We start from the raw sequence: 12056 nt of genomic DNA on the forward strand, positions 1-12056 counted from the left end.
TCAAATACGAACTACATATTAACCCCTTACAATATTCGACCAACCATACCTACAGATCATAGTAATCTTATAAGAAAACAATAAGCAACTCATTAACAAATTTTTGTCAATGTTTACCACATAATCATAATTTCACTGCAAGCTATCTTTCTGAGCAACAGTCACTAAATTATTTATAAATGGAGCTACGAAACTCCAAATCAAGTTCCGTTAATTTTTCCTAAAAATAGACTCATATATCTTCTATCCATAAAATTTTCAGAATTTTTGGTATGGCCAATCAATACCATATTTTCCTTAAAGTTTCCCATGTTTCACTATTTGACTAATCTGACCACTCTTCATTACGAATCAAATTTCTCATTGTAAAAAATTCAAAATATGTTCTCGCTTATTCAATTTGAAACTAGACTCATTAATATTTAATTACATAATTTATTCAGCTACTAATTCATCTCCCACAATTTATGGTGATTTTCCAAAGTCACATTACTCCTGCTGTCCCAAGCAGATTTATTACCAAATTCACTCTTTCACACATAACTTGCATGCATGTTATTTAAACATGTATATCACCAATCAATCATCACATATCTATGATTTTACTTAAGTATAATCTCCATTTCATCATTTTAAAGCACAACATGTTAGCCGATTTTTCCCTTTAGCATCTAAGGCACATGCATGTTCATTTGTTTGGCTCAACTTCACCTATCTTCCATTTTTCATCAAAAGAATATGAAACAACAACCATTTCCTTCATTTTAATTCATGACCAAATGCTCACAACACAACCAAAAACCAAAATATGCTTCAAGAGTTAAGGTAGAATCAAGAAGAACTCATGAACATCAAGATAGAAGCAAACTACCATGAACTTACCTTCAATTTTCTTGCCCAAGTGACCAAACATTCAAGAGCTTTCTCCTCTCATTTCTCTTCTCTAACTTTCGACTATGATGAACAAAGATGGACAAAACTTTGTTCTTTTCACCCCTTTTTCTTTTAATAAAATTTCATATTTCATCCATTTAATTCTTTGAATACAAAAGACATGAAATGCCCATGATGGAACATTTACCTAAACCATTATCATGGAACATTTACCTAACCCATTATCATGGAATATTTACTTAATCCATTATCATGGAACATTTACCTAACCCATTATCAATTTGTACCATAAATTATGGATATCAAGTGCTCATATTGTCTACAACAACATGATGGCTGGCCACTTCATGTAAAATGGGAGGTTTGTCATGCAAATCCTCCTATTTTGCACTCCTATTTATTTGGCCACTTCAATTTAGCCTATAGCATTTTCAAACATTTTCACATAGGTCCTATTTCATAATTTCACTCCCTTTTTCTTATGGAACAAAAATTAACTAAAATTTATGGGTTCTATCTTAAGCTTGGGCCTTCTAGAGGCCCACTAACATAATTAAACCTATGCCAACATTCACAGAATTCCCGAAAATTGGGGCGTTACAAGTTTCGAGGTGCATTAATTTCCAGCCTAAGATGATCCAAAAATGTGTATTAATTCATAGTTTAATTAACTTTAATTTATTCCCCATTTAATTTGGGTTAAATAAATTATTTTTAATTAATTATGGAGAAAGGTCCAGTTGAACTGCACTGGTCGAACCATATTGAGTGAACCGAACCAGCCACTAATTGGGCAACCCAAAACCGTCCATATGCTGACCCAAATCAGCATTTTAGCTGATTAAATATGCTTGCAAAAAGGCCCTTAAAGAACTATCAAAATGCATTCAAACCCCTCCTTTAATTGTGGCTTTATGAAACTGCCCCAAGCTTAGAATAACAAAGTTGAAACTCTTAACTTTGCCATGTGTGTGGCCGGCCAATGGAGGTCTCTTAGGCTAATTCTTTTTGCTATTTTTACCTGCCATATTCAGCCATAAAAGCCACCCCTTTCTGATCATTCAAAGCATCCCTCATCTATCCCTCTTTCCACAACATTCTCTCATTCGCTCTCTCACTTTTCTCTCATTTTTCCATCCCATTTCCCTCTTGTTCAAGTGCCTATTTCTTCTCTTGGGAAAGAGGATCTCATCAGCCATTTTGGAGCAGCAATTAAATGTTCATAAGCCACCTTGATAGCTGAGGGCAACGAAGAACGAAGAACGGAGCAACTAGTCAAGCCACGGAGAAACACCGGATTTGCTTCTTGTTCCCTATCTCTTTAATTTTTGTTGTTGTTTTGACGAACATGTTTATGAATATTTATGCTATTGAAATGGTTATTTCAATAAATTTAGCTTAAACTTAAGTTTGTGTTGGGTTGATTATATTCTGCCTGCTTGAATTGTTAAAATCGTGTTTATGTTGTTATAGACCTCGGTAAGATGCTTGATTAAGTAAAATCATGCCTAAGTTATTCTTGCGTTACGACTGTGAGGTAGCTAATGAATTAATTATTTAAACGGATTGCAATTGTAATTAATTGACACAGTACTTAATCAGTGCATGTTTATTCTTCTAAGGTAGCTGAAGGTTAAATTAACAATGTATCTGGCGATATTATTGCCTTGCATAACTTTCAAGATTATTGTGATTAAACTGTTTCAAGGTAGAGATTCCTTGTTACTTCACATAGCCTTTTATATGCTTACCAGATTAATTAATCGTTTGAATTGACATAGGGATATGCAAGAGATTAGTTCAGTTTAATGAGTATGTATGTGCAATAACATGTTTGCTTACTAGAATCTGTTTAGTCGATTGAATTGACATAGGGATATATCAAGAGATGAATGGATTTTTGTTTGTAAGTTTATTCATAAGTTAGCAAATTACCAGGTTGCTGTGAATTTATTCATAACAGTGTAAACATGAGTTTAATAATTCTAAGCTAAAGAAATATAATTAATCCAACACAAGTATGTTACCTTGATTAAATCTTATTTGAAATCGTGCATTAGAACTCCTTTGTTTATTTTTAATTATTTACTTAGTTTTTTTTAAACAATGTTTGACCATCTTTTAAAACCAAATTATTTTTACCTCACCAAAGTGTTTTACAATTAATTTCATAAATAATTCTTTTTACAGTTTCTGTGGGTACGATAACTCGACATTTACTTGTCACTTTATTATTTGTTGTAATTGTGTACACTTGCACATTTTTTTCGTCGTTCCACTTGTGCTCATCCATGTAGGGTGAAATTAGGCTTGGTTTAAGCCACATTTCCCACCTATCTCAAGCATTCCAAAACCACAACATTTTTGTATTATTTGTATACTTTCATAGACAACCAAGTCAACTATTTTATATATATTTCATGCCATTAAATTACCATCCAATTTACTACTAAATTTCACAACCACATACCAAATCAATGTACCAAAATGATCACAACTTGCATAAGTTCCAAATACTTAAACTCATAATTTTATCACATACTTCATACCACAAAACTTACCAATTCAACATTCCATATTCAAACCATCACATAAACATTATATTTATCATATACCTTACCTATCAAACACATCATTTAGGCCAACTTAAAAGGCCATACCTACCAACATTTACAAGCCAAATCTCATGGCTAGATATTCACATTACATAACATACTAAAATACTTCTAGCCTATACATTCCATATACCGTATATACAACTCTCAAAATGGTACCAAAATAGATATTCGATAGTGCGATTAAATCGCTGAGGATCCCTGGATCCGAGCTAGCTTTATCATTGTAAAACAGAGAACATTTCACACAGTAAGCTTAAAAGCTTAGTAAGTTCATGGTATAACACATTTAACTCTTCAATTAAAATATAACTCTATCAATTAGCTAACACTTAATGCAAATCATCTCATTCTTCATTTACATAACCTTTCATCTACTTCATACTCAATATCATCGACCGCATAGGTTTCGTACATACCTATATCATCACGTTCTTATCTATCACATTTATCACTTCGATGCTCGATGTACTACTTCATTCGATCATACTTGAACATTCAATGAACTCACACACTTAATTCCAATTAATTAGTCGAAGCTATAATAATATCGCACACTTAGTGCCATTTCATACACATAGTGCCATTTATTCAGCCATCGTTGTTATTTTCTCACACACTCAGTGCCATTTTTAATAGCCGTAGCTATTTAATTTCTCGCACACTTAGTGCCTCAAATTCGATTCACATTTCACATACTCCAACTTCTCAATCTCATTTCTATTTATTTTATCACATACAAACATTATACAAATAATATGTATTTGATGGTCGCTAAACTAACTAAAAAAAACTCGACTAAGGCAAGCGTACCTATCAAACAGTAGTATAGTTATGGTGAGACCGAAAATATCGTATCCAAAAGGACTAAAAGTACTAGTAATTCCTATCCTTTTATTATCTAGCCTAAGAATTAAAGGGATGTTTTTAAACTAAGGCTAATTATCTAACTAACTTAAAGAAAATACGACAGAGATGAAACTTGAAAAATGCTTTTGAAAACCGATGGAGAAGACAATACCCAAGGAAGAATCCACCTAGACTTTACTTATTACTTCTGAATTAGACGATTTATTCACTTGACTTAATCCGTAGAAATCCCTGATTTATGTTACTATCTCTCTCGGGACTAAAAACAACTGACTCTAGGTTGATTAATTGAAATCTCTTTCTAATTAAAACCCCTATTGTCGCATTAATTCGATCTATGGATTCCCTTGTTAGATTTGTCTCTAATCCGACAGATTTATGTCATCCTATGTCTAGGATTGCACGTAACTCCACTTAATTATGAAAGATCTACTCTTAAACAGGGACTTTTGCTCCACTAAATAAGCACATTAGACTTGAATTAATATCCTGGAATATTAAGGCAAGGATTAAAACTCATAACTTAAGAGAAAAGTTTTTATCATATAATTCAAATAATAATAAGATCTGTCTTAGGTTTCATCCCTTTTAGGTATTTAGGGAGTTTAATTCATAATGAAGGGGAAAAACATCTCAAAATTAGGAAAATAAAAAAACATAAGAAACCCAAAAACTTCGATAGAAATTGAATGGAGATTTTCGTTCTTGACGTAATTCCTACTTTTGAGTTGTTTCCAATGGCTGTTCTTGAGTATTTCTTGCCTTCTGCTCTCCGCCCCCCTTTTGATCCTTTTTTAAGGTGTTTATATAGACTTTGTAATGCTTCCAAACCCTAAAAATTAGCCTTTTTTTAGTATAATTAGACTTAGGCTCGACAGGGACACGACCGTGTGCCACGTCCATGTGAAGGTGCTCAAGCCGTGTGTAATTCTGAGTTGGTTTTTAGTAGACATGGTCATGACACACGAGCGTGTGGCCTACCCGTGTGTCACACACGGGCGTGTGGATTACCTATGTGGAAGTGTCTAGGCCATGTGAAACACTGAATTAGGCCCATTTTGTCTATTTTTATCCCGTTTCTTGCTCTTTTTGCTTTCCTAAGCTTTCCTGAATATAAAACATGAAATTAAAGGATTAGGAGCATCAAATTCATTAAATATTATGATAAACCATCCAAAAATATTTCAAGCATGGGATTAAAATATGTTACATTTGAGATTTATCAAATATCCCCACACTTAAGCATTTGCTTGTCCTCAAGCAAAATCCTCAATTCATAATTAAAATAAAGTCTTTTCAACTTATAACTCTCATCAATAATGGTTCAAAATAATCCACAAATAATCATAAATTGAGAATTCAACTAAAAGAACATCAAAGTTTCAAACAATCCAAGTTGAGTATTTTAATCATAAAATCATAGGTAACTCTCATTATTTAAATAATCACCTTTAATTCCAAATTGACAAGGATTGAAATCCTCACTAAAGATTCACTCAAATCACTCGAAGTGTTTAAGATTCGATAAATAAGCACTCAATAGTCAAACATGAAATGTTATTACCATAGGCTTGCATGAAAATCAAATCTCCACCACTATAATTGAGATGATACACAAATCAAAAGGTCTTTAACAGGGTTTTAATGGGGCTTGGGTTAAAGGTGTGGATAAAGGCTGAAAAAAAGGGTTAGAATCGAAATTAATTTAATTAATTACCCCAAATTAGTAGAAAAAAGCTAATTACTGAATTACAAACAAGTGCCAGAATTAAAACTTTCTAAAATGAAGTGAGCTTTCCCTTAATATAATAACTTTAACTTATCCAAGCTCCTTAAAGAAAAATGTAATTGAATGAATATACAGTTTTTTTTAAGAATAAGAACAAGTAGAAAGTACATAAATAAGAAATAATTCAGTAACTGAAATGAACGAACATAGTTAGGTAACTAATCAAATCAGATCTTGATAAAAAGGGAGTCAAAGGGAAAATTCTTAATTAATCAAAAATAGGCTTATGGGTTAATATTAATGGTAAATTAAGAAGGGGTTTGTAAGCCTAAGGGGGTTCACTAAGAGTTGACTATGAAGGTAGGTTTTTTAGAGAGTGGGTGGGTTAAAACCTAAGTGCCTTTATCATCTCGGTATATCAAATCAATGGTGTGGTCTCGACATGTATATTCGAAGCAAGTTCTAGAATAACAAATTAGTATTGACACCTCATAAGCAACAATAAAAATTAGCAAGAAAGGGTATATGCTCTAAAGGCTCAAGATCTCACAAAATTTATGGCTTTTGATGTCAATCATGTGAATTCAAAACTTTAAGATAATACCTCAATTCAGGGAAACAACCTAGCAATTTTAATTCTCAAAAGTCAACTTATCATGCTTGATTCTCTAATATCTTAAAGTGAGACAATCAATGCATAATTACCTATGTTTTAATTCAAAACATATCAATAAAAATTATAACTCAATCAGAATTCACTCTAATAATAATATGAGACAATTATTTGAGAACGAGATAAAAATTCAAGGATTTTCTGATAATCGTATAAATAACCTCCCCACACTTAAGATGTACATTGTCCTCAATGTACAAAGATAGATAATAATAACATAAGCATAATATCATAGAATAGGGGGAGAAATGAAACTGCCCTGAATTTGGATGTAGTCTTGGGAGTATTGAAAGCGGGTTCATAGTTATTCTGAGTGAAGTGCATGTGGAACTAGGCAAAGGGGAAGGTGGTGGTAGAGGTTGGGTTCCACAATCACAGCACCAAGCGAAGAAGTTATTGTGGTGGTCAGTGTCGTGGTGGCTATGGTCGTGTTGAGTAGGACATGGTAGTCGTGGATTCTCTTTCCCCATAGGATTGTTGGTATATTCCTGAGTAGCACTAATCGATTGAACCTTTTGAAACTGCGATAGCACCAATAATATTTTAGGGAGTTATATTGGTGGGGTTGTTATGGTTACTCATAGAAAAACAACCATAAAATTTAGATATTTAAAATATACTAATCAAAGTCTTTTTAAAACATAAAAGAACGGAAAAAGAAATAAAAATAAAAGGAAAAATAAAAACAAAATTAAAAGCGACTAAAGTGGAAATAAATGGTCTCAAAAATCCTCATCGGTAGCTGGATCGTGAGGTGGCAGTGTTGGAGGTGAAATAAGGAAATGCTGGCAAATCTATTGTAGAGTTGCCTCTATGCTGTCGAATCGCCGAGTGCAATAGTGCTCAAATCGATCCAGGTGGTCAAAAATTTCTGTCAATGAAACAACTGCATAAAATGGTCAGGGACTTGGCGGTGACGGAGAAGGTGGGTCCTTATGAAATGAAAGGATATAGTCAAGAATATCCTCGGGGTCATCCTCATCGATGGCTCATGCTAGTCAGTATTGAGGAGGATTGAACCCATGACGATGCTATATCATCCTCATGTGGAGCATACTCGAAATGCCCTGTGGGGACATCTGGCCCATGAGTGTGAGCGATGAGGACTGTGATGATGTGCTCAGGAGCCCAAAGTGTCGAGCTACTCGAGTCACGTAAGGGTCGATGCTGGTGACTCCCTTTCGGTGCGACTCGGTTTGATGGCGAAAGGCAAGGGCGATGAAGTATGTGAGATCGAAAATATGTCATTGCCTTATGCTCCTAGAAAGTATGCATCGTGAGTGTTAACGACGCCGGTGCTCTCTTGTCGCCCTGTTAAGGTGTGGGCTAAAAGGGCATGGAGGTATCGCAATGCTGGAGAGAGAGCTGATGCCTTGGAGCAGCTGGGATCATAGATACCGGTAGCAGGCATGAGGGCTGCCCAACAAGAGGAAGGTGTGTAATGGATTTGAAGGTGGAGATGGGGAAAATTGTCGGCCTCCATGAAGTCCTCTGTATAAAGTCCCAAGGCAACTCCGAATTCTGAGACACTCAGTTGTCGCACAAGACTGCCAAGACAGAATTAGACTATGCTTGGGTCATTGTACTCTGCCATAACCGTCTGCAATTGAAAGGTCGAGCAAAGCTCCAACGTGAGTTCTGAGTATGTTGGCTCAATAATGTTGAAGAACTAGTCCCAAGGATCGGTAGCGATAAGGGCCCGGACTGAGTCGACCAAGTGGACTTGCTCTAATACAACCCAATCGATGCATCGGCCCACACCAAGGGGTCAGGCACATAGAATCTGAAACAATTCCTTTTGGGGCCCTAGTGGAAATTTGAGGAATGGATGGCGTTTCTCGGTGGTGGCACTCGAAGAGGTCAGCCCTGATCCTTTTCACATTTTAGAGGCAGGGACGGCAGCTTTCTTACCTCTTGTGTTTGTCATAGTGTCCTGCGACAGTAAACATAGAATTCAATTTGGACAAATCAACATAATGGGCAAACTAGTAGGCATCCAAGTTCAACTTTAATCAAGCAGCTGAAATACGTAGACTCTTAATACCTAGTCGAAAACTAAATAAATGATTACTAAATATATATATAAATGAGCCTAGCAAAATATGAATTAAATCAACAAAACAAATGACCCGAAAATATAAATGCAGAATATTGTAAACTTTTGAAAACTAACTTAGGCATAAAATTATTAATAAGAACCAACAATATCAGTGAAGCAATTACGATGTATAGAATTAATAGGATAAACAGGAATAAAGTAATACGAGTAATAATACTAAAAATAATAATAATAATAGAACAATTAAAATAATGTAACGCAACTAGAGGTGCAAAAGAGGAAACTGATAGTGGTGGTCGGTGGTGGTCGTAACGGTGTACGGTGGTTAAAGGGTCGGTGTTACCGGTTGAAGGTATAGGTGGTTTGTGTGAGTGGAATGGGGGAAAGAGGGAGGAGAGGAGAGGTTTTGTGGGCTATGGGGTGAAGGAGAAGGGAGAAGGGGCAAGTATGAGGAGGAAAGGAGAGTGGGGAAGGTTCGTCGCCAGCGGCTCGTCAGAGAATGGTGGCTGGAGCGAAAAGGATGAATAGTGAAAAAAGGGGTTGGATGAGTGAATAGTGGAGGTTTAAATAGGAATGGGGGAAAATTAGGGTTAGGGATTTGATTTAAAAGGGGGACACGATCGTGGAGGCTCAGTTTTGGACCACACGGTCGTGTCCTACGCCGATGTGTCATGTTCCCAGCCCGTGTTTTTCGTGAAATTGTAAGTCAATATTGTCCACGGCCTGTGGCCATGCTCGTGTCCCAAGGCCGTGTGGAATGCACAGTCATGTGCTTGTTCGTTCATTTCTCTCATGCCCATGTGCCACGTTCTTAGCCCGTGTTTTTCGTGAAATTGTAAGTCAGTATTGTCCACGGCCGTGTGCTCGTTCGTTCATTTCTCCCACGCTCGTATTAGGTCCCACAGGCCCGTGTTTTCGATTTGTGCTTATGATATGATGATTCAAGTCAGTGGTGCACATGGCCTATGGACACGCCCATAGCCCTTAGCCGTGTGGTGTGCACGGCCGTATCGCATGGTCGTGGCTATTTATCGCAGCCCGTTTGTCATCTTGTCTTGGGAAAAATGTCTGTCCTATATTAACACGGCCATGGACACGCCCGTGTCTTCAGTCCATGGTGCGCACACAGCCTAGGACACGCCTGTGTGTCAGGCCGTGTGGGTCAAAATAACTGTAGTTAGATTATAAAAAAATTGAAAGTGAAAAATAAAGTAGATTAGTGGGGTTAGTGCTCGGGTTGCCTCCCAATGAGCGCTTATTTAAAGTCTAAGCTTGACTTTACCTTGTGAGCATATTCAGGCAGGTTTACGGAGCCGTAGCTCCTCTCCCTTATCTTCAAAATCCTTATGTACCTCATTGTCCGGGATGTCAACCTCGGTGATCGGGGAGACTAGAATAGAAGAGTTCGTCGACTTTTTTTAGTTTTAGAAGGTTTAAATTAAATTAAATAAGTGTCTGGAGATGCAAAGTAGTGTGATGGTGTTCTTTGTCTTTTTTTAGTGTAGATCTACTCTGATGCTTATTGGAGATAGACTACTCCTATCTATGTTTGAAACGATATCCGTTTACCTTGAAAGTGCCGTGGGTTGGATGACTTACCTCTACTGTTCCATATGGCAAAACGGTTTGGACTACGAATGGACCTGACCATCGTGATTTTAACTTCCCAGGAAATAATTTGAGCCTTGAGTTGTATAGCAGGAAAAAATCTGCAGCTTCAAAGTGCTTGTGTTGCCTTAAACGAGCTTCATGGCGGTGCTTCATGGCTTCTTTGTATAATCGTGAGTTTTCATATACATTATCTTGCCATTCGTCTAACTCATTCAGCTACATCAACCTCTTCTCACCTGCGAGTTTGGGATCCAAGTTTAGGAATTTTATAGCTCAAAATGCTTTATGTTCTAGTTCAAATGATAAATTACAACTTAGCCCATAAACAAGTTTGTAAGGAGATGTTCCTATGGGGGTCTTATAAGTAGATCTACAGGCTCATAAAGCATCGTCTACTTTCACTGCCCAATCCTTCCTATTCAACTCTACAGTCTTTTCTAGGATACGTTTAAGCTCTCTGTTTGTGACTTCGACTTGTCCACTAGTTTGAGGATGGTAGGGGGTAGCTGTTCTGTGGTAAACTCCATATTTCTTAAGGGTTTATCAAGTTGAGCATTACAAAAATAAGTACCCCTATCACTGATAATTGCTCTTGGTGTTCCAAATCGAGAGAAGAGTTTCTCAAGGAACCTCACCACCACTCTTGCATCATTAGTAGGTAAAGCTTGGGCTTCCACCCATTTGGACATATAATCAACGGCTACTAAGATGTATTTATTCCCAAATGAGCTAGGGAATGGACCTATAAAATCAATACCCTATACATCAAATATTTCACATGAAAGCATATACATTTGAGGCATTTCGTCTCTTTTAGAAATATTACCTGTTCTCTAGTATTTATCACAAGAAGTAGCATACCTGTTGGCGTCCTTGAATAGTGTGGGCCAGTAAAAACCTGATTTGAGTGTTTTATGGGTGGTCCTAATCCCACTGTAATGTCCTCCACCCGATCCTGAGTGGCAATGTTCCAAGATTTTAATTGCTTCTGACTTCGTAACGCATCTTCTAATGACTTGATCTGGACATATACGAAAAAGAAAAAGATCTTCCCAAAAGTAATTTTTCACATTAGTAAAGAAGCATTTCTTTTGCTAATGTGTCAACCCTTTTAGTGTAACATTAGCAGCTAAATAATTCACAATGTCTGGAACCAAGGTTTCTTGGAGTCAGATATAGCAAAGAGTTGTTCTTCAGGGAATGAGTCATTTATTTCATGTTCATCAAGCTCCTTCAAATGTGGGTTTTCTAATCTGGATAGATGATCTGCTGCAAGATTTTCTACTCCCTTCTTATCTTGAATTTCTAAATCGAATTCCTGCAACAACAAAATCCATCTTATTAGTCGAGGTTTTGCATCTGTTTTAGTAAGGAAGTTTCGAAGTGCTGAATGGTCAGTGTAAACAAAAACTTTAGATAATATTAAATATGGTATAAATTTATCGAATGCAAAAACAACAGCTAGCAATTCTTTCTCAACTGTTGTATAATTTTCTTGTACAGCTGTTAATGTCTTGCTAGCATAATAGATCGGTTGAAAATGCTTGTCTTTTTTCTATCCAAGAACCGCACCTACTGCAAAATCACTTGCATCACACATTAGTT

The 12056-nt window shown here is 36.3% G+C and overlaps 1 protein-coding gene across 1 annotated transcript in view; it reads left to right on the forward strand.

The window, feature by feature from the left end:
- LOC107887696 (uncharacterized) overlaps positions 1-7799 on the forward strand; it is a 29901-nt gene extending 22102 nt beyond the window's left edge. The window contains exons 2-3 of the mRNA XM_016811933.1: positions 7057-7185; positions 7685-7799. Coding sequence (XP_016667422.1) covers positions 7057-7185; positions 7685-7799 — 244 coding nt within the window. The remainder of the gene's footprint in view (positions 1-7056; positions 7186-7684) is intronic.
- The last annotated feature ends 4257 nt before the right edge of the window (positions 7800-12056 follow it).

The sequence above is a fragment of the Gossypium hirsutum genome, chromosome A03, assembly GCF_007990345.1.
Source record: "Gossypium hirsutum isolate 1008001.06 chromosome A03, Gossypium_hirsutum_v2.1, whole genome shotgun sequence".
NCBI lineage: Eukaryota > Viridiplantae > Streptophyta > Magnoliopsida > Malvales > Malvaceae > Gossypium > Gossypium hirsutum.